The sequence below is a fragment of the Symphalangus syndactylus genome, chromosome 12 (genome assembly GCF_028878055.3).
Source record: "Symphalangus syndactylus isolate Jambi chromosome 12, NHGRI_mSymSyn1-v2.1_pri, whole genome shotgun sequence".
In the NCBI taxonomy this organism is placed as follows: Eukaryota; Metazoa; Chordata; class Mammalia; order Primates; family Hylobatidae; genus Symphalangus; species Symphalangus syndactylus.
The window spans coordinates 134,261,015-134,283,669 of record NC_072441.2 but is presented as its reverse complement, the minus strand read 5'-3'; the positions used below and the strand labels follow the sequence as shown (position 1 = coordinate 134,283,669).

Below are 22,655 nucleotides of genomic sequence, written 5' to 3'. Positions count from 1 at the left end.
GACTGCACATCTGTGGCGGCAGGCCCAGCTCAGGGCTCGGGGGAGGGTTCGGCCGGATGCCCTCAAAGAGCTCCCTCTCCTGCAGGGTGAGCGCAGAGCGGCGGGCGAGACCACACTGCGTGTGCTGAGGGCGCAGTGCTCTTAGCGGGAGGGAAGCCTCACGAGCCTGTACACTTGGAGGAGCCCCAAGCGTTAGGATCTGCTGCGAGGGCTGCCTGGAATGGAGGTGGGAGGATACAAGTGGCCCGGGGCAAGCATAGTGAATCACTGGCTAAACTGGCCTTCGAGGTAGTGAAAGGAAAAAAGGGAAATGAAGCTGACTGTGGCTGAATGTAGTAGGTCTTGAAGGCCAAATGGGGCGATCTGATTTTTATTCTAGAAGTAGAGGAGAAACAGTAAAGATTTTTTTAGGAGACTATTATCAGGCTTGTATCATTAGTTCATCAGACGTTTATGGACCACCCACCGTCCCTGCACTCACGGGGCTTGCAGTCTATCTGGCTGAATCACTTTGGCAGCCAGTGGGAGGAGGGAACACAAAGGAGACCAGGTGAGAAAGCCAGCCTGACCAAAGATGTGGCAACTGATTGGATCGGAGGAGGCGGACAATGTCGAGCTTTCCTCCAGACAGCTGGACTGGCTCTCTCTATATTTATTTATTCTACACCCCCAGCCCCCACCTCCACACTCACTAACTGGACTCAACTAGTGGGGGCAAAGGACGGACTAGATTTTAGTGAAATGGAATTTCTACATCCAGCGGCCCCTGGAACAGGAGCACACAACGATCTAATAACTGCTTGTAGGATTGGATGGTGTAAGTGCGGACAGAATTAGTGAATTTGGGCTACTCTGGGCACACTGCTTATGGGGCAGCCCTGCTCCGCAAGGAAAATAAACACATTTTTTTAAAAAAGGCTGGGCGCGGTGGCTCACGCCTGTAATCCCAGCACTTTGGGAGGCTGAGGCGGGCAGATCACCTGAGGTCAGGAGTTTGAGACCAGCCTGGCCAACATGGCGAAACCCCGTCTCTACTGAAAATACAAAAATTAGCCAGGCATGGTGGCGCATGCCTGTAATCCTAGCTACTCGGGAGGCTGAGGCAGAAGAATTGCTTGAACCTGGGAGGCGGAGGTTGCAGTAAGCCGAGATCCAGCCACTGCACTTCCAGCCTGGCAACAGGGCAAGACTCCACCTCAAAAAAAAAAAAAAAGAGGGAATTCGGAGACCAGCCTGGGCAACACGGTGAAACCCCATCTCTACTAAAATACAAAAAAAAAAAAAAAATCAGCCAGGCACGGCAGCGTGCGCCTCTTGTCCCAGCTACTCGGGAGGCTGAGGCAGGAGAATTGCTTGAACCTGGGAGGCAGAGGGTGCAGTAAGCCGAGATCGTGCCACTGCACTCCAGCCTGAGCAACAGAGTGAGACTCGTCTCCAGAAAAAAAAAAGATGTTCATAAATGGTAGGATAGGCTGGGGATGGTGGCTCACACCTGTAATCCCAGCACTTTGTAAGGCCGAGGCAGGCAGATCACTTGAGCTCACAAGTTCCAGCCTGGGCAACATCGTGAGACCCCGGCTCTACAAAAAATACAAAAAATTAGCCGGGCATGGTGATGCATGCCTATAGTCCCAGCTACTCTGGAGGCTGAGGTGGGAGGATGACTTGAGCCCAGGAAGTGGAGGTTGCAGTAAGCCCAGATCACGCCACTGCACTCCAGTCTGAATGATAGAAACCTTGTCTCTAAATAAATAAATAAATGACTCCACAAATGGTGGGATATAGCTATGTGAAAGTTTAGTCCTAGAGTTTAGGTAAGAGGTCTGAGCCAAAGTACAGATATGACCCAGCCTATTAGTACCCATCCTTGAAAGGAAATGGCAGAAGAATTCACTATTTAAAAGGCTCCAACACTAAGGTCCTAACTGATCTGGTCCCTGCCTTGTCCTCTCATTCTACCTGTGACACTCTCCTGGGCCCCACCTGGTGCTTTAACCATTCCCTGAGGATGTCAGCAGCGTTCATACCCCCCTCAACCCTCAGACCTTGCCCCCTGGCTCAGCACAAGGAACAGTCAGGTCTCCTAGGCAGTAAATCACTCCCTCCTCTTGCTCCCACAATTGTAATTATCTGCTTATCTGCATTGCAAAACTATAAGCTCCTCTCAGCATGGGCCATGTTTTGTCATCTCTGTATCTCCAGCATCTGGCCCGTTATCTGGTACTCAGTTGGCCCTCTACCTTTGTTGAATGAATGTTAGTGTGAATGGGATGACGTGGGAAAGAAAGAGAGGCCAAGGGAACCAGAGTCAAGTGGAGAGGACAATAAGAATTAGAAAGCCTTTCCATTTCCCTTGGGAACAGTATCACTGAGTCCATAAATATTTATTGAAAGCCTGTGTTCCAGGTATACTCTAATGACTTCGGGTTCACACCCGACTCCAAAGCCATGAGTTTAAATGTTCCAGTTAGTACCTGTGTGACCTTATGTAAGTTGCTGAACCGCTATAAAATTGGAGCAATAACAGTACCTATCTCATAGGATTGCTGTAAAGACTGAAGGAGATAACATATGTAAAGTGCTTAGCACTGTTTCTGTCTCAATATTTAATGGACAAGGTGGGAAAGTGCCCAAAATATCAGGAAGGTACATACTTATATGTAGATTCATGAGCATTCTTTTAATAATACTTCCTAAACAGTTACTGTGTGCAAACCACTGTTGTGAGAGCACTATTGAGAGATTTTGGATTAAATGTCCATCGTAAGAGTGCACTAGAGACAAAGCGGACTATTATAGATGATGAAACTGTCCCAGAGGCCAAACACAGTAGTGATAGGAAACTTCAACTGTGTTTTTATTTACCTGGACCACGTTGGTAAATGACCATGGCAGGCCCTCAATAAATGCTGACAGACTACATGAATGAACATGCTCAAAGACAGTTGTTCAGCTCTTGTCCCAGGTTCTATCATACCCCTCTCCCCCTTCCTGAGTTTCTTTTGTTCAGTTTGGCAAACAGTGAATGGATGTTTGCCAAATATTTGTGGATGCTCAAATATCTGATATAGACCACTTAGCCCCAAATCCTACCAAATGGCATCTTCATGGCCCTGGGGTTCCTGCAAAACACTCAGTCTGATGGAAAAGACAGACATATAGATGAGCAATTATACATGTGGTGAGTGTTCCCATAGAGATAAACCCAGAGGGTTATGAAAGCACTGGGCTGCAGGGGCACCTTAACTCAGTGTGGAGGCTAATTCTTAAAGGTGACGCAAAAATGACACTTAATTGAGCATTAAAGGTCACTTTCTAGGCCGCGTGAGGTGGCTCACACCTGTAATCCCAGCATTTTAGGAGGCCAAGGTGGGTGGATCACCTGAGGTCAGGAGTTCGAGACCAGACTGGCCAACATGGTGAAACCCTGTCTCTACTAAAAAATACACAAAAATTAGCCAGGCCTGGTGGCAGGCGCCCGAAATTCCAGCTACTAGGGAGGCTGAGGCAGGAGAACCACTTAAGGCAGGAGGCGGAGGTTGCAGTGAGCTGAGGTTGTGCCACTGCACTCCAGCCTGGGCGACAAGAGACTCCATCTCAAAAAAAAAAAAAAAAAGAAAAAGAAAAAAGAAAAAAAAAAGGACACTTTCTAGAAAGCAGGGAAAGGCATTCTAAGCGGAGCGAAGCATGTATGTGAAGGCATAGAAGCAAGAGATGTGGCGGGTTTGGGAACGCTAAGTAGTTTGGTATGACTCCATTTCAGAGGGCATATGGGAAGGCAAGAAAGGTAGGCATGAGTCAGTTTATGAAGAGCCTTGTATGCCACAGTAAGAAGACTGGATTTTATTCTGTTTATGTTTTTCAGCCCTGGCTGCAACTAGAATCAACTGGGGAGCTTTTAAAATATCAGTGCCTGGCTCTCACCTCCAGATTGATGCTAGATGGTCGTTCTTAATGGGAAGAAGCCGAAGCATGTTTATATGCTGTGTGGAGAGAGACAATGGGATCCAGCACACACATGAAGAGAGTAGCCTCTGGCTAAGGAGAACGGAAATAAGTAAGTTCATCAGTGGAATGGGAGGAATTGAGGGAGTTTTGTCTAAAGGAGTCTATTTTTTCCTTCAGTCAGATGTTAGGTATTTGTTGAACATGGGGGATGGGTAGGTGATGGGATAAAGAATTGTAGGGAAGTGGTACAGTCTGGAGTAACTGATGATGGAATGCTGGGAAAGCTTGGTGAACAGAGTGTAAGGCCCAGCTGGGTGGGAGACCATAAGGAGTGTACCAGTTTAGGAGGCTGTGATGTTTTCCAGCAGAGCTAAGTGAGTGGGAGTCAGGAGAGCAGAAATAGGACCATTTGGGATCTGCAGGGAAGTGAGATGGAAGGCCTTGCTTGGGGAGAGGGTTCAGTGAAGGCTGAGTAGATGAAACTAAACCAAGGGTACATTGATGAACTGGATAAACTGAAGAGGTCAAGGAACTCATAGGTTCGATAAGGATGAAGGCCAGGTGTAGTGGGGAAAGAAAACCCAGTCCAACAACTAAAATTCCATCCCTTTCATGGAGCCTTCCTGACTAATAGGAAATGAGGTGGCGACTTCCTCCGGGTCCCACCCTGTCTGACTCACTCCTCACTTACTGCTCTTCAAAGGGCCCGTCTCCATCCTCTTTCTCAAGAAGATAAACCATGGATGTTGTTTCTCCAAAAGTTCAGCCTGAAAACCACTATCTGTATGAACTCAATTCCCGTGATTTTTTGAGGCTTTATATGTTTCAGCACAAATATTAAATGGAGGTAGGATAGAGAAGCAGAAATGGCAATGAGGAAAAAAATGGAAAAGGTATGCCTGCATGTTCATGAGTGAGTGAGCGGAAGAGTGGAGGGAAAAGACAATAAGAGACGGGGTATCAGCTATGAATAGGAACTGAAGGTCCAGATTGAGGGGCAACAGAACTGGCAGGTGGAGATAGAAGCAGCCTCCTGGGGGCTGTGTCAAGCTTCTCCATTCTCCAACCTGTAAAGGACAAAGGACACTTCCTACACAGTACCCACACAGAAGAGCTGATGGGAGGGTTAGCCTGTGAGGACGAGAGAGTGAAGATGAGGGCAAAGGGTTTGCCAGTTAATAATTCTGCACGTCCCTGGGCCCCAGCCAGCTAGCTGGTATCCTCTTCCGAAGCAGGCTGGGACCTTGGCTGAAGGAACCAGGGCTGGAAAGACATCGGGCTGGCAGAGGGGAAAGACTGCATGCAAACATTCTGTGTATCTTCTGGAATTTGAGAGTTGGCCTGGAACCCTGAAAGGTCAGGGCCAACGTCTGATCTATCAGTGGGTAACCAGTGCCTACATACTATGGGTATCATTCACTGTTCATTGAACTGAACAAAAGAAACTTAGGAAGGGGGAAAGGGATGTGATAGAACCTGCAGGAAAAGCTCCAGAGAGAAAAAAGGAGAGGCTTTTTGTTAGGGGGCAAACCAGGGGATGCTATCAAGATGGAGGAAAGGGAGTTAGCAAGATCCAGAAGACACGTGAGAAGGACCAAGAGGGGAATGAGAAGCTTATTATTCTATTAGTACTTTTTCTGGCAAGGATGAAGCCAGATGCATTCCCTACATTCAAATGTTTCCATCCCGTAAGGTAAGTTCTATGATCACCTCTTAACAGATAAAAAAAAAACTGGAATCAGAGGTTGAATGCTTTGCTTAAGGTCACAGACTGGGTAAGGTGAAAGCAATACAGGTGTTTCAGGCTGAGGAAAAAGCACAGACAAAGGAATGGATATAGGAAAACACAGGACAGGTAGAGAATTGCAAGGGATTCCATTTGGCTCAAGTAACAGTCCCCAACCTTTTTGGCACCAGGGACCAGTTTTGTTTTGTGGAAGACAATTTTTCCAGGATGGGGGCTTGTGGTGATGTGGGGGGCAAGGGGCAAGGGGATGGTTTCAGGAGGAAACTGTTCCACCTCAGGTCATCAGGCATTCGTTAGATTCTCATAAGGAGTGCACAACCTAGATCCCTTGCATGCACAGTTCACGATAGGGTTCCCGCTCCTATGAGAATCTAATGCTGCTGCTGACCTGTCAGGAGGCGGAGCTCAGGCATTAATGCTTGCTCACATGCCCACCACTCACCTTCTGCTGTGCGGCCTGGTTCCTAACAGGTCACAGACCAGTACTGGTCCATGGTCCAGGGGTTGGGGACCCTTGGGCTAAAGGCTATGGCTAATGAAAGGCCTTCATATGATAGAAGGTTAATGAGTGGCCCCAGATCATGAAATGTTTTGAATTTTAAAAACTGAGGAGTTTACTTTACATTGGGGTGTCTCTGAAGATTTTTTTTTTTTTTTTGAGACTGAGTCTCGCTCTGTTGCCCAGGCTGGAGTGCAGTGGTGCGATCTCAGCTCACTGCAAGCTCTGCCTCCTGGGTTCACACCATTCTCCTGCCTCAGCCTCCCGAGTAGCTGGGACTATAGGCACTCGCCACCACGCCCGGCTAATTTTTTGTATTTTCAGTAGAGACGGGGTTTCGCTGTTAGCCAGGATGGTCTCGATCTCCTGACCTCGTGATCCGCCCGCCTCAACCTCCCAAAGTGTTGGGATTACAGGCGTGAGCCACCACACCTGGCCTGTCTCTGAAGATTTTAAGTGGCAGGCTGATATGATCCCCACTATACCTTAAAAAGACAAACTCGGGGACGGGCATAGTGGTTCATACCTGTAATCCCAACAATTTGGGAGGCCAAGGTGGGTGGATCACTTGAGGTCAGGAGTTGAAGACCAGCCTGGACCAACATGGTGAAACCCAATCTCTACTAAAAATACAAAATTAGGTGGGTGTGGTGGCGTGTGCCTGTAATCCCAGCTACTTGAAAAGCTGAGGCAGGAGAATTGCTTGAACCTGGGAGGTGGAGGTTGCAGTGAACCGAGATCATACCACTGCACTCCAGCCTGGGCGACAGAGCAAGACTGTCTCAGAAGAAAGAAAGAAAAAAAGACAAACTTGGCAACAGTAAGGTATATTATCAAGAGGAAAGCAGAAGAAGGCAGGGATACCAGCTGGGAGCCAGCTCAGAGGTCTGGGTGTGACATAACAAAGGCCTGACCTAGAAGAATGGCAGTGAGAAGGAAGAAAAGGGGATATAGCAGAAAGAGGACCCAGAACTGACAGCAGATGTCCAGATGGATAACTCAGGTGGGGCAGGATGGAGAAAATGAATGCAGTTTGGGACATCCTGAGTTTGAGGTGAGATGGCCCATTCAACAAGCAATCTAAAACACAATACTGTGCATTCAGGAGAAAGGACGGAGCTTGAGAAAAAAATGTGAGGATTCTCTATATAGAGGTGAGACCACACAAAGTGGACTGGAGTGTGGTAGCTCTAGTTTTGGCTGTATTCAGAAACTTTCCCATCCCCTGCTTTCATTTCCTTTGAGAAATTCCCCACCCCACTGGCTCATTAATGCTGGTATTCTCCCCTACTTCCTCCTAATGGCACATAATCCAGGCAAAACCAGAGCTCTCCCATGAGATGAGTTCTAATAATGTAGAGTGGAGAAATGCAGAGACAGAGAGTCCAGACAACATTTGAGCCTCTAAGCCTACCTAGAGGCATCCACATAACCCAAATACAGCTGGTTCCCCCTTTTTTTTTTTGATTAAGCCAGTTTAATTGTAATTTTGATTAGGCTAGTTTAATTGTAATGTCTTGCAATCCAAACAGTCTACTAGACCATCACATAAAAATGAGATTGCTCAGGAGAAAGTAAAAGAGACTAACAGTTACCATTTGAGTGTTGACTATTTGCCTGAAGAGCCTTTTTAAGAAGCTTGGACTTTATCTGGTAGAAAATTAAGAGCTACTTAAAGATTTAAATTTAACTTTAAATATGTTTTGTTGAAGGTGCTCTTTGAAGTTGGTACTATAATCCCATTCTATAGAGCTGGAAACTGAGGTTCTTGGGAGTGAAGTAACTTTCTAAGGCTACACAATGGATAAGTGTCCAAACCAGGATATGAACTTGAAAATAAACTGCAATAGAACTATGGGTGCTAGAATGGAAGTGTGTACAGGGCACAGGAGAGGTACAGTTTAAGAATGGTCAAGTGGGGCTGGGAGCGGTGGCTCACGCTTGTAATCCCAGCACGTTGGGAGGCCGAGGTGGGCAGATCACGAGTCAGGAGATCGAGACCATCCTGGCTAACATGGTGAAACCCCGTCTCTACTAAAAATACAAAAAAAAAATTAGCCGGGCGTGGTGGCGGGCGCCTGTAGTCCCAGCTACTCGGAGAGGCTGAGGCAGGAGAATGGCATGAACCCGGGAGGCGGAGCTTGTAGTGAGCCGAGATTGCGCCACTGCACTCCAGCCTGGGCGACAGAGCGAGACTCCGTCTCAAAAAAAAAAAAAAAAAAAAAAAAGAATGGTCAAGTGTACAGGGGAGGCAGTAGTAAAGACTTTACAGGAGTAGGTGACATGTGAACTGGAAGGATGAATTGTTTATCAGGTGAATAAGGGGGTTGGAGCAGGAAAGAGAGAGGGTATTCTGCATAGGGCAGAGCATGTGTAAGCCACGGAGGTATGAGGCAACACCTGACTCCCAGCTATTTCCTTGTGGCACAGCTGAGAGCACTTATGGCAAAGTGGCAAGAGTCGTGGAGTATGCCATGACAAAACAGTCTGAAGGACTGGTGGTCAATGTGGCGGGAAGAGAGGCAAGCATGGCACCAAAGAGCTCCGGTTTTGATCTCCAGTGAATTATACACAGCCACCCACGAAGAACTGAGCCCGACCTAGCAAGCACAGACAAGCGAGGCAAGAATTCATCACAACTGCACAGAGAAAGCTATGAGTGGTGAAGGGCCTCCTTTAGGGACAGACTGTAGAAAAACTATGGAACTGAGTGGTTAGCTAGTTTAGACAGGGAAGAGATACAGTTCGTAAGGCATGAAAAAGAGTATTTCAGGTGAGAGGTCTTATCATTTGGCCTCAAGTCAAAAGGACACAATTTCTTAAAGAATGTAGGCAACAACAATGTAGGTGGGAGAAATACAATTCACAAAACTAGATTTGAAATTGACTTATCATGTCAGGTAATCCAATATCAAAATGCTCCAGTACCTACTCTGCACGTTACTAGGGAGATACCACGGGGGATGAAATATGCACAAAAAGCGTCTCCTGAGGCTAAGCTCCTGAGACATGAGCACAGGGGAGCTGCAGAGGGAAGGAGAGGTATGACCTCTTAGAGGAATTGGTGAATCGTTTATTCAAGCAACAATCACTGAGAGCAGAGATTCCCAGATGTTACCCTATGGATAGATAATATGTATTGTGCTTCTACTGTTGTCAGCATTATCCTAAGCACTTTATATGTATTAACCCATTTAAACCTCACAGCAACCCTATGAAATAGCCATTATTATTGACCCCAGGAATAAGGAGGCAAAGGCATAGAGAAGTGAACTAACTTGCCCAAGGCCACACAGCTGGTAAGTAGCACAGCTAGGATTTGAACTGGGGCAGTCTGACACGAAAACCTGCTTTTTAAATCAAAATGTTATTTTGTACTACTTCTCCAAAGACAAAGAAATCATAATAGTAATAATAATAGTAGCACTACCATTTATAGTGCTTATGATGGGCTAGATGCTATAGTATGCCAGGCACACACATTATCTTGCCTAAGATCACTCAGTTCTCAGGTGGAAGAGCTGGATTCAAAGTTCAGGATGCTTGAACCCGGGAGACAATAAAGTGCACCAGGAGCTAGAATAAGTTTGTACAAGGTACAAATGTGGAGCATAAAAGAGGAGGTAATTAATCTTACCTGGTGGGAGTGGTATTGAGTTATGGGTTACTGGAAAACTTCACAACTTCACACAGGGGTGACTTTTTTTTTTTTTGAGACAAGGTCTGGCTCTGTTGCCCAGGCTGGAGTGCAGCAGCACAATCACAGCTCACTGCAGCCTTGACCTCCCAGGCCCAAGCGATCCTCTCACCTCAGCCTCCCAAATGGCTGGGACCACAGGTGTGTGCCACCACACCTGGCTGATTTTTTAGTAGAGACAGGGTCTTCCTGTGCTGTCCAGGCTGGTCTCGAACTCCTGGGTTCACGCAGTCCTCATGCCTCAGCCTTCCAAAGTACTGGGATGACAGGTGTGAGCCACTGCACCGGCGAGAGTGAGGCGACTTGTGAGCTGATTTTTGAAAGATGATTGGGTATTCATCAGACAGAATGATAGGGCAAACTGTTCCATGCAGAGGGAACAGTGGGAATAAAGGAATGGAGGTTTGAAAAAGCTGTCACATTCAGCAAACTGCAAGCAATGTGGATGGCTTGGGAATTGAGTGGGTGGCATGACAATAAGAAGGAGGAAGGGGGCTGCATCACACAGAATCTTACTTGCCTTTCCAGAAAATCTGAGCTATTTTTTAAGCTTTTCCAATGAAGTAAATGTAATGGCCAAACAGAGCAAATAAATATCCCTAGGGAATCTGGTGGCTTAGTCTGAAGCTGTTCAGACTAGTAGGAATTCTTTGAAGACTATTTTCTCTTAATAATGCATGCATGCTGGCTGGGTGTGGTGGCTCATGCCTATAATCCCAGCACTTTGGGAGGCTGAGGCAGGAGGATCACTTGAGCTCAGGAGTTTGAGACCAGCTTGGGCAATGTGTCAAAACCAATCTCTACCAAAAATTAAAAAATTAGCCTGCTATGGTGGTGCACGCCTGTAGTCACAGCTACTTGGGGGCTGAGGTGGGAGGATCACTTGAGCTGGGAGATGGAGGTTGCAGTGAGCCAAGATCGCACCACTGCACTCTAACCTGTATGACACAGTGAGACCGTGTCTCAAAATAAAATAATAATGCATGCTGAATGTGTGTTCTGTTTTAAATTACTCTTAAAATGAACATTGCAGGATGATTTTACCTTGTAATTTTCAGTATGCCTGGCACACCCACCCCTACCAACTCGCCCACCAGGTATGTTGTCCATATACCCCCATCTCTACCAAAAATACAAAAATTAGCCAGGTATGGTGGTGCGTGTCTGTAGTCCCAGCTACTTGGGAGGCTGAAGTGGGAGGATCGCTTGAGCCTGAGAGGTGGAGGTTGCAGTGAGCCAAGATCGCGCCACTGCACTCTAGCCTGGGTGACAGTGAGACAGACCGTGTCTCAAAATAATAAAATAATAATACATGTTAAATGTGTATTCTGTTTTAAATTACCCTTAAAATGAACATTCCAGGAAGATTTTATCTTGTGATTTTCAGTATGTCTGGCACACCCACCCTACATTGGGAGTAAACTATCAAAAGGCTTTTAATCAAAGGAATAATGTGATCAGATCTGCAGTTCAGAAAGACCTATCTGGCAGCCTTTTGGAAGACAAGTTAAAGTGGGCAGGACTGGAGATAAAGGATTTTAATCAGGGGAGTAATGTGATCAGATCTGCAGTTTAGAAAGACCTATCTATAGCCTTTTGGAAGACGAGTTAGAGTGGGCACGGCTAGAGATATGGAGTCTGAACAATACTTTTGGTAAGAGAGGCCCAGAGCCTAAACTGTAGGACAGGGTGGATGGACACTGGGGAGACAGAATTGGTAGGATTTAGGATCTGATTAGGTATGAGGGGGTTGGGGACCCAGAGGGAGAATAGTTTAGAATGGTTTCCATATTCCTGGCTTAGAAGAGAAACAGGTGTGTAGGCTAGAATAACTGGATTTGGACATTCAACCAGGTGTGGATCATATAGGTAGAGATATCCACCAGGAATCTGCAGCTCAGCAAAGAGGTCTGAGCTGAAAATAAAACTCACTTATATTATGCACATAAAAGTGGTGTCACAGAAAGCAGGTAGAATAAGAAGAAAAGGGGGTTAAGGACAAGTCCTAGAGAATAACATTTAAGAAGCAGGCAAAAGTATAAAAGTCCAAAAGCTGCACAGAAGGAATGGCCAGAGAGGGGGATGAACAAGGAGAGCGTGTGCCATAGAAGCCATGGGGGAGAAAGAGACTGAAGGAAATGGTCAGCATTAAATGCTGCAGATACATTACTATGGGGATTGAAAAAACTCTGGATTTAGCCATTAGGTCAACAATGATCTCTGAGTTTCTGAGGAATGGTGGAAATAGAAGCCCAAACACAGGGGTTGAAAAGTGAATGGGAGGTAAAAGAAACAATGATTCTAAGCACTTTGTTTCAAGAGCATGGCTGCGAGTGAGTCAGTGGGAGGAGATGTAGGGTCAAGAAGGATCTTTTAACATGGAAGAGACACTAAAATGCCACTATCTAAGGCCATGAAATGTAGCCTAGAGAAATTGGCAAAAAGAATGAAGGATAGACTGGGTGTGGTGGCTCACACCTGTAATCCCAGCACTTTGGGAGGCTGAGGTGGGAGGATGGCTTGAGCTCAGGAGTTTGAGACCAGCCAGGGCAACATAGAGACCCTGTCTCCATTAAAAATAATAATAATTTAAAAATTAGCTGGACAGGGTGGCACATGCCTGTGGTCCCAGCTACTTGGGAGGCTGAAAGGTGGGAGGATCACTTGAGCCTCGAGGATCACTTGAGTTGCAGGATCACAGTGAGAGGTGATTGTGCCACTGCACTCAAGCCTGGATGACAGTGAGACCCTGTCTCAAAAAAAAAAATGAACAAAGGATATCTACGTGGGGAATGTGGGCAAGAAAAGATGAAGAATCAAAATGACCACAAACTAGGGAAATTAGGGTGAGAATTAGGGAAAGCAGTGGAATGGCAGAGAAAACACAGGAAGACGAGCATCCCAAGGCACTTTATATTTGATTCAGTAGGAAAGGTTATCTTCATGTGGAAAAAGTATAATTTATTGCCTATACTGGAGGAGTCTCTTTGGTACATGTATCTTGCCCAAGGAGAGAGAGATGTCTGAGAGGGGGAGGGTGACTTCTAACACAAAAGGTATGTCAGAACTTGTAACTTGTGATAACTTTGTGGTAACTTACCATCTCTTTGATGAATCTTCACTTAGAGAAAAATGTTTTAGAAAACAGTTTCAAGGTTGTGGTCTAGAAGGATGTTGGTATGTTAAGGTGTAGGTGACAGCGAGGGAACTTCAGGAACAGTTTATAGGAGTTTGAGGGACTTAGGGGCTGATCTAGGAAAATTTTGGCCTATTTATGTAACAGTCATGCACCACGGAAAACAAAACAAAACAAAATGCCTGGGGATAAATGGGTTTGAAAATCATTGCCACAGACTTTAGACCTAAAAAGGATCACTGAGATCACCAAGTGAGAAAACTGAGGCTTAGGGAAGTGAGGTGCCTTGTCCACGATGTACTTAGGGAAGCTGCCACGTCCAAATGGCACGTGACTCACTGAGAGACCACAACAGGAACCCAAGAGCTGCCTCAGTGACACATGGAGCTCAAAAAAAAGAGATAGAAGTTAAAGGGAAGAAGAAAGGAACTTTGTCTTGTGGGACAAAACACATGCTGAAGTGATAGGGCACCATGGTCCCGTCAGATGGGTTGGAGTTTGCCTTCTGTTCCAATCATAAAGCCCCATCTGCACAGTGGCAAGCCCTTTCCAAGGGTTAGTCCCCATGTGTTCGAGGTTTCCAGGCAGGAGCCACATCGAGCCTCAATAAGCAGGCACTGTGAACCCTCAAGACTGAACAGAAAAGGACCACAGCCCGTTCCTACTCCCGGCCCAATGCTAAACTTCAGTAGGCTATTCCCCTAATTCTGGAGCAGATAGGAAACGCAGATGGAAGAGAATGTACACTCCTTCGTAGTTCATCTGGACAGTAATCAGGAGCTGACCCAGGGTGGGCGTTTGGAAGGACTCAGCCTCCGTCCTGCCTGGTGCTGGGATCAGCTTACACAGCTCCTGTGTCCACAGGGCACAGAGAATACATTGTCCATAAGGAGGATTATTCTGTACAAGAAGCTCAGACAAAGGGAGAGGTTGTTTCCAGCTGCCTGGGGGAGGTGAGAGGGGGTGGGAAAAGGGACCAGCCTTGCACTGGGGCATTCCTGCAGAGTTGAGCTTCTTCTCTGTGGCAGCACAACAGGAGGTGGGCAATTACACCCCCTCCAGCTCAATCCTAATGCCAGGACCCATTATGGAGTTGTAAGGAGCACTTGGCTACAACCTATCTATCTTGGCTGTTTCCCAAAAAATGACAGGGTTGAATGAGGTACACCAGCTAAGTAGGGAGGAATAAACACTAGAAGGGGAACAGAATGGGGTGACTGGCACAATGAGCAAAAGAGAGGTTCAGCAATGACTGAATCCCAGGCTCAGGGCAGGGCTGGAGAGGGAGAGGTCCTAGGAAATGGGCCTTATGCTGACATTGATTGGATAAGCTTCCACCTTCAGCAGGATGAACTCTGTCCTGTAGTAAGCTCTTGACATTTCACAGCTGCTGCTTCTTTCTCCATCCTAGACACAAACCTAGGAGACAATGGCCTAATCTCTTTCTCCAGGGGACCCAAGAATAGGAGAAAGCATGATCTCCAAGCAAAACAGGGCAGCAAAAACAGAGGAATGTTACCAGAGTAGGCCAATAGTCACCTCTTGCAAATCCTAAATCTGAGCCAGTAAATAGGTCATGTCCCCTTCTTCAAAGGAAAACTGTATATGTATTCCCTCCTGAGGGAATGAGTATGCTAGGGGTGGGAGATACATACTCTCTATTGAGGCATTTACTAGGCTGTATGGACCCCAAAGTGGGAGACACTACTGAGATTTGTGTACTCCAGATGATTTGAGGATGGGGGATAAAAACAACAGCATGTGCTCCTACAGTGATGAATGTAGAGGAGTCCCTCTAGAGGAAGGAGTGTTTGCTTAGGGCAACAAGATGTAGGTGACATCCTGCATATGTTCCTGTTGGGGCAAGAGGATATTTCCATTATTGTATGACAAGGAATCAATTTTAATAGTATGGTGGGGATGAAGTCAGTATTTGCCTGGGACACAAAAAAACTTGGGGTTGGTGCCATTCAATAGGAGGGAATCTTTTGGTGGAGTAAAGGACAACAGTCACCAAAAGATGCTCCAGGGGTTTCAGAGAAGCACAGCTCAAACTCTACCCAATATGCCAGTTAACTGACATTTCCAGTGGGAAGGGAAGAGGTGAGAAGATAAAGAACACCTGAGTGGGCTGATGAGCCAGAACAGTTTAAGTGGGGGAAAGGTCTGGCACTGCCTTAGAGCTGGTGACCAGACTCCCCTACTGCTATGTATTGTGGTCAGTGAGCTTTGTGGATACCATTCCTCATCTTGATGGAATGGTAACAGATGTGACATCTGGGACCACTTTTCCAGTCCTTTGCTGCCACAGCCTGGCAGAACTTTGTTTGGCACTGAACAAATGCCAAAGTACCAGTGTGTGACAGAAGAGAACAGAAAAAAGGCAGCTGGAAGGTATGAGCAGGAGGGAAGTTGCAGGATTTTTAGATCAAAGCTAATTAAAGATACAGAAATTTTTTTATGGAGAACAAATTAGAACTGCCTTGCAGCACTCTTGAAACTGCCCCTCTGGTCCCTATGTAGTGCTCTCATAAATTACTGTCAGACAACCCTGAGCCAGTGAACATCAATTTAAATAACTTTATTCAGAGGAATCTTTTGGTCCACTTCTGCTGACTCAACCCCTGCGCATGCCAACAAAGGAGTACTAAGAAAGGCAGGTTAGCCTGAATGTCTAAATTCACTTTGTTCAACTTTATAAAAGCAGGCAAAGCTACTGGGGGTTGCCCCCTCCCACCATCAATCTGGTCCACCATTTGGGCCACAGGATTACGGAAATGAAGGAAAGCCATCCTGGCCAAAGTCGAGAAACTGGGCACCATTATGAGGTCAACTAAACCCTGATGGCAGTGTGAAGTGCAATTCCCTTCTCCCTCCAAAGTAAGAAACATGAGTCCAGGGGAAGGGGCTTTTTCATGTGCTAAGGAAAAACCCTTTTCCACATAGTCCTGCCTGGCAGAGCCACTTCCTGAGAAAGCCTCGTGTGTATAGGGTGAGGTAAAGGATAGGGGACTTTATGACTATTTGCCAGGTAAAAGCCAAGTTGGCTCCTTAGAGGACAGAAAGGAGAGCAGGCCCAAGCTTCACCAGAGCTATAGGTGGGCATTTTTTTTTTTTCTTCCTGGCCCAGAAGCTTCTTCACCTTGCACCTTAGAGGGATAGCCAGAATGAAACCTGGGCAGGAGGGCCTGAAAAGACAGTGTGCCTCTAAGAACACAGAGGTTGCTACAGTTTCTGGCAGCACAAAATAAGCATAGCCTTATTTGATCTTGTGTCCATCAGCTCACCATTGACGTGAGGCAGTTATCAGATCAGGGTAAGTTCTGGATCAAGGACTGTGGAGGGTGGTGGGGAGAAGGATCTGTAGAAACTATCATTTATTGAATACCCATTATTTCATATACTGTGCTAAGTGCTTTACATTCATTTCCTCATTTGAATCCTCACAACAACCCTATGAGGCAGGTATTATCACCATTTACAAATGAGAAACAGGCTCAGAAAAATTAGGTCACTTGTCCAAGGTCACACAGCTAGTCAGTGGTGGAAGTGGGATTTGTCTGCTGCTGAAAGCCCATGTTCTTTTTATTGTACCCATCTAGGTGAGCCTTGAGCAAAAGGTAATTTCACTTCCCAACTCTGCAAAGAGCACCAGGGAGTCGAGGTTGCCAGCCACACTCACCGCTGGTAGGGATGCATGGAAGCCGACTTGATGTTGGTTTTTATTCCACTTGGCATTTTCCCTGAAAGGAACATGAAAAAAGTCATCTCAAGCAAGGTAAGACTTTCCTGACAAATCAGAAATGTGGTATCTCAGCCTCCCTCTGTCACTTCCTCTATCATCTCAGAACCTCTGTGGCATCTGACCCTGTTTGACAGAGGTCAGAAGTATGATTCTTCACCCAGCTGTCTCCCTGAAGGTGTCCAGGAGGAAAGAAGTGACATGGGAGAACAGTCTGTTCATCCAGTCCTAGAAAAGATAGCTAAACCTGTGTGACTCCCATTTAATGTCACAGGTAAAAGAGTACTATGTTCTCTCATTGTTCTTCTTTTTTTATATCATAAGAAGTGCAGAATCTCTCTTTAATTGTCCCTTTTCCTAGACAGCTTGGAGGAAATAACTCTTCTAGCTGCCTGCATCTAGACCGTTCTAAAAATGAGTAGGAGAGAAGGCAGGAAGCCAAGAGCAAGAGAGGCAGGATACAGAGAAAAGAACACATGTAGGACTGGAAAACTGGCCTGCGTGTCAATTCCTGATGCACCTACCAAATGGTCTTAAGATCTGACTGCTGATTTCTCTACCTAACAAGAGACACTGACAACATATCTAATACCAGAATAAATGGGATAGAAGGATAGTTGACACAGAGATGTGAGATGCGGATGAGAAATTAGAGCAGTTTCTGTTACTCAAAGTTCTTCCTCACTCTCTGGTGCCTGTTGCAGAGTCTCAGATGAGATTATTTTACTTCTGAAAATTATTTCCTGGGTCACAGTGCAAAGGAGAAATAGAGAAAACCTCTAGGTCTAGAGATGCTGGAAGCCCAGATAATCTAGCTTATTCGCTCCCACTCCCCTGCTCAAAGTCAGCTTCATTTCAACCCCTGCCACCTTACCTGGTTGACTTGCCTGAGCCATTTGTACCCCACTGAGCATTGGCTGCTGCTGGCTTGGAGCTCCTGCCATCTGCACCTGCTGTAATCCTGAGGTTCCTGCAAGGATCGTCCCAGCTCCTGCCTGGCCTGGCTGGCCAGGACCACTGCTGCCTGAAGGTCTCCAATTAGATAGTCCTTTCCCAAAGGCAACAGCTGCCACCAAGGCATTAGTGTCTGTAGGGTTAAAGGTCTGCTTGTTCGGCCGGAGACCTGAAGAAAAAGTAAGTGGGGATCCTGAAGTATGCTTCTGATGCATGACTGAACGTGGCAGCTGGAAGACCAGTATGAGTGCCAGGGTTTGGAGTTCTGAATTCAGCAACATCTAGACTCCCTCACAGCCCAGAAAAAGAGCCAGAGGACCCCCAAGCCTATCTCAGAATTCTCTCTTCTTACTTTGCCCATTTCCTCCACCTGCTTCAGTGCTGGCCTTAAATACAAAAGGCTAACAGAATGGATGCAAACCCTAAAGCAGTTCACTCTTGTGTCCTAACTTCACTACTCCCAAAACAACCATTCCCATTCCAGTGATCTTATACACCTCTCCTTCTCTGTTTAACCACCAGTCCCGTCATACCTCCACTCTCTGATTCTCGCTCCTCTTTGCTGATTTTCTCCAGAAGGTTTGAACACATTTTATTCAAGCTCTGGATCTGCTTCTGTAACACACAAATTTGTGCAGAGATTAGAGTAACTAGGAAATGATATGGAGAAATTTATTCCTTGGGTTCTGCCAGAAGCAACTTAGATGCAACCAACTATGCATCCCTACTAGACCGGAATGGTAATGCCTAGCTTCTCATGATGGGATGGGGATGGGGCAGCAAGGCAGTGACTCAGTCAAACCTGGGCTGCATCTGCACCAATGCGGGCAGCATCTGTCGTCAGTTGCTTCTCCTGTTCTTCCACTTCAGGGTCAGGCTTGGTTCTCAGATGGTCAGGGACTACCTCATGGCTGAAAACGGGCACCCGTCCTTCAGTCTGCCGCTGTAACACACAGGTTTTATTGATCCTACTATGTACTCCAAGAAGATTCTATCTGGCCTGATATACAGTCCCATCCACAGGCAAACAGTGCATTTTCAAGGAAAATACAACCTGAGACATAATATCTAGTTTGCTAGGACACACTCTCCTTTACTCCATCCTTCATTTTTTGTGTCTTCTCACATCCCTATCTCTACCAGAGCTAGAGGCAAATTAAACTATCACTGTCTGCCACGCTTCAAAGACTGGAATAGACAAAGTCACAAAAGGGCAAACTTTGCGACTTAAGACAGATGTTGGAGAAGAAAGGTATCAGCCTTGGTGATATACCCCTCAGCTTATTACAGCACTATTTGGGAGTGGCTCTCCTGCCTTCAGAAGAACAAAAAGCAAGGCCTCCAAAATTATTTCTAGGCTCTCGGCTAATAACTTAATTTCCCTAAATACTAAAGAAGCCTAAAAAACCCCTTAATTTCCCAAGTTGTATTCTTTTTCTCCTCTTACCATGAGATCTTCATCTCGGTCTGGAGACAACACCAGAGGAATGATGACCTGGTTACGGAACAGCGGTGTTTTTTCATGCTTCAAGACCTTGTTCAGAGTGTTCAACTGTCCAGAAAGCAATGCAAAGCTGTCCAGGACAGATGGCCTGGTGGCAGTAAGAAGGTGTCAGAATGTTGTACCCCTTCCCTGGGTGGTTCTTGGTAAAATAGTCCTAGTTCCTTCAGGCTAGGAACACTCGGATTCACCTCCAAAAGTCTCATAGCCCTATGACTAGCCTAAGTGGGAACAGACTAACAGGGATGACAGGGATATGAAAGAGGGACGCAGTTTCAGTTTATGAAACAGATGTAGAAAAAACCCAGTTCATTGTTTGAATGGGGTGAGGAAAAGTGGCAAAATAGGAACCAGGGCTACACTGTTATAACTAAAACTTCAGAAACCGGGTAAAAGCCTCCTTTCCAGCCTGGAAATAGTATCCACACTTCAGAGTAGGTTGGCTCTAAAAGACTCAGCCACATCTGTGGCAAGAGATCCAGCACAAATAGAGCTGTAGTGGGAGGACCTCCTCACCAGAGAAGTCAAAGGGTAAGAATTGAAAGCTAGAAAGAACTTGGGTTAGGAAACTGAGCATTTCTCTACTTCCTTGCCATGGAAGCCACTTGCTAAATGTTAGGAAACTCAGCTCTTTCCAAATCAAAAGATGTGTGCAAACTGATAAATGGTTACATCATTAGAAATGTCCTATTCATCAGGAGGCTAGGCCCCCCCACGCATAAGCCCTTCCTAGCTTGCCCTGGCAACTCTTACCAGGTCAGCCGGCCATACTCGTTCTCCAACTTGCAAATGAAACTCCCCAGTGAGTTCTTCAGATCAGCCACTTGACTCAGCAGTGCATCTAATGATGCCTCAAGCTGCTTCTCCTCTCTCTGCACCAATAGGAACAGGTTGGTTACCCAGATAAACGAGTATGACACACAGAAAGGAGGGCTGAAAAGCCAAGGAGATGGTGTGCAACACCAGTCAGGTAACACAGGATCTCATTGGCATAGGATAGCCAGGTTGTTTTCTATCTTTGGTATTTGGGTTATAGACAGCATCAACCCTGAGACCTTTCAACCTGTTTGCCTGACCCCAAGTCCTTCCACCAACTGATTCCTTTTCCCCATCACCTCCTAATCTATGCCTCGTTTTTCTCTGTGTTAGGTACACCCTACATTCCCTCACTGAGACATTTTCGACAGACCTAATGCCAGGAGATCATTCTGTCATGTGCACCTCTGTAGCACATGCACTCCAGCTTCCTCCATCCTAGCATCTGTGAGCCTGGCTGTCTTGTCAGTCTCTGGGAAATCTGCCTACTCATGAAGACTTCTCTGAATACCAGCCCTGCTCTCCCCTTTCCCTCCCCGCACCAACGACTCCAGCTTTCCATCTGCTCTCATCATTTTGTTTCAACCTTCTCCTTGCTGAATTCATATGCACTCATCTATCTCTGTGTCAATATTTCCGTGCCTCTTTCACAAGCTCGGTCAACCCATTAACATTTATTGAGACTACCAGCTGCAAGAAACTAAGTGACAAATGAAAAACAAAAACTACACATGCTTCTAAGCACTGGACAAACAAATTAAAATGCTGGGGGTCTGCAAAGCATTTCCTTCCCATCGGTGGTCTCCTGTTTTACTCCATTTCTTCACCCTTAACAACTATAGGGCACAGGCTGGGAAGAGTGATGCAAAACTGTCTTGCAAACCTGCCTGACAGGAACTTGATCCTGGGTTCCACCATGGCCTCTGATTATAAGCTGCTTAGCTTTCGGCCACCGCGGCCCACAATTCCCTCACTGCTTGGGCTTCTTTCCAATTAGATCCCCTGCTATATCGGCATCCAACAGCCTCCATCCAGCAGCTTAGGACAGGCCCTGAGCCACCCCACCATCTTCTTGAGCCGTCTTCCTTAGACTGCATCTCAGCCTCCCCGTATTACAACCTAATCCTTTCCCACGCCAAGCAAATCGGTGCTGCCTCCTCCCTCCGGATTTAGCCCGACTGTCTCCGGTCAGGCAAGCTCCACCCCCACTTCTGATCTCCGCCGCTCCCTCTCCAATTAGCCTCGCCCCCCAACCCACGTTCCCTTATCAGCCGTGGGTTCTGCCCTCTCTTCTCAGTCCCAACTCTTCATTCTCCTTAGCCAGCCCACTCTCGGTCCCCGTACCCGAAGCTTGCCAGCCGCTAGTACGCCCAACGCAGTTCTCACCTGCATTGCGGTGGCCCAGGCGGCTGCAACGATTTCCACTTCCGGTTTTCCAGTCAGCAAACGCCTAAGAGAAGGCTTCGTCCACCAATCAGAAAACTGGAACTCGGACCTCCCACCGACTTCCGGTTCCTTCTGGGTGCCGAGATAGCCAGGTCAGGGGTCAAGAGTGGAACACCCTCACTGGCCCGGGCCGGCGCGGGAGGGCTGTGTGATGGCCTCGGAGCGCCCCGAGCCGGAGGTGAGGGGCGGGCGGGCGGGCGCAGCACTGGGCCCGGAGATCCGAGGGGGAGGGTCCGGCGGGCAGGCGTGGCGTTGGCCTCCTCTAGGTCTGGGGGTGGCCGGGCTGCGTAGCCTCGGCAGGGACCAGCCCAGCCCGGAAGGCCCGACTGTGGCACCGCTGCGGACTATGGGACGCGGTCCGCAGTTTCCTCGGGGAGCTAAAGAAGTAACTCTTCGCTTTGTTTTGTTTACTGACATGTCATCCGCGTCGTCGACTCTTTGACTTAATAGTGGTATTAACAAAACTTGTATTTTGACTTTCTGTTGCCGTTCCAGTGGGCAACACGGCAGTAGATTTACTTTGCCGGTTTTTGCATTTCTTTAGGCATTGGAATGCCGTAGACAGCATGGATTCATTTAGTTCTAGGGCTCATGCTTTTAGAAAAACAGCTTTAATTTCATGAAAAAAACATTTGAGTCGGACTGAGACCTTGTTCCAATGTTGGCGCTGTCATGTAGCTAATCTGTGCAACCTCAGGCGAGTCTTCCCAGATCCTGTTTCCTTCTTTATGAAATATCTGTCTTATAGTGTTTTGTGTGGATCACATGTAATAAACCAGAAAGGTCATATGATATATTCGTTAAATGCTAAGGAACATGCAAGGAACCTTATATGTGTTGTGTCATTCAGACTTGTGCAAGGAAGATGGCATTCTCACAGAGGAGAATACTGAAAAATGAGAAAGATTTAGTACCTTACTCAAATGCCACTCATCCAGGAAGTAGCAGTTTGGAGTTAGAAGATCTGAGCTTAAAATCTCCGATTTGGATGAAACACCACCACCAGGAAAGGTGCCAATATATTAGTAGGTGGGAAGGGTGAGAGATGTGTATAATGATACAAATAGTATTCATTACTGCATACATACTGCATGCTCGGCACCATTCTAAGCTCTTTACCAATATCAGTTAATCCTCAGCCCTATGAAGTGGACACTGTTATCATCTCC

The 22,655-nt window shown here is 46.6% G+C and overlaps 2 protein-coding genes across 21 annotated transcripts in view; one reads left to right on the top strand and one right to left on the bottom strand.

The window, feature by feature from the left end:
* Nucleotides 1–61: 61 nt before the first annotated feature.
* On the bottom strand, nt 62–21,571 carry MED8 (mediator complex subunit 8). Of its 7 annotated transcripts, none has more exons than XM_063627694.1 (8): nt 21,385–21,454; nt 19,978–20,096; nt 19,171–19,315; nt 18,526–18,666; nt 18,257–18,338; nt 17,644–17,892; nt 16,710–16,770; nt 62–375 (listed from the first exon to the last, which is right to left on the bottom strand). In XM_063627694.1, exons 1-8 carry the CDS (start codon nt 21,430–21,432, stop codon nt 159–161), a joined length of 1,062 nt encoding a protein of 353 aa, XP_063483764.1. In that variant the 5' UTR covers nt 21,433–21,454; the 3' UTR covers nt 62–158. The 7 variants fall into 7 exon arrangements, with proteins under 7 accessions (XP_063483764.1, XP_063483766.1, XP_063483765.1 ...); XM_063627696.1 differs by lacking the exon at nt 62–375 and adding an exon at nt 8,999–10,201 and having other exon boundaries at nt 21,427–21,519; XM_063627695.1 differs by lacking the exon at nt 62–375 and adding an exon at nt 8,999–10,201 and having other exon boundaries at nt 21,385–21,449.
* Nucleotides 21,565–22,655, top strand: part of SZT2 (SZT2 subunit of KICSTOR complex) — a 62,995-nt gene continuing 61,904 nt past the window's right edge. For all 14 annotated transcript variants that reach the window (XR_010117677.1, XM_063627579.1, XM_055255511.2 and 11 more), the window contains exon 1: nt 21,565–21,664. Coding sequence is in view for 13 of the 14 variants with exons in the window: in XM_063627579.1 (XP_063483649.1) it covers nt 21,638–21,664 (27 nt within the window). In the remaining variant the exon portion in view is untranslated. The remainder of the gene's footprint in view (nt 21,665–22,655) is intronic.

Coding starts and splice junctions, on each gene's coding strand:
- MED8 (XM_063627693.1), bottom strand. CDS start 21,432: ATGCAGGTGAGAACTGCGTTGGGCGTACTAGCGGCTGGCAAGCTTCGG. Junction 19,316..19,977: donor GAGTATGGCCGGCTGACCTG/GTAAGAGTTGCC, acceptor TACTGCCACCAG/GCCATCTGTCCTGGACAGCT. Junction 16,771..17,643: donor GGCTCAGGCAAGTCAACCAG/GTAAGGTGGCAG, acceptor TGTTCCTTTCAG/GGAAAATGCCAAGTGGAATA.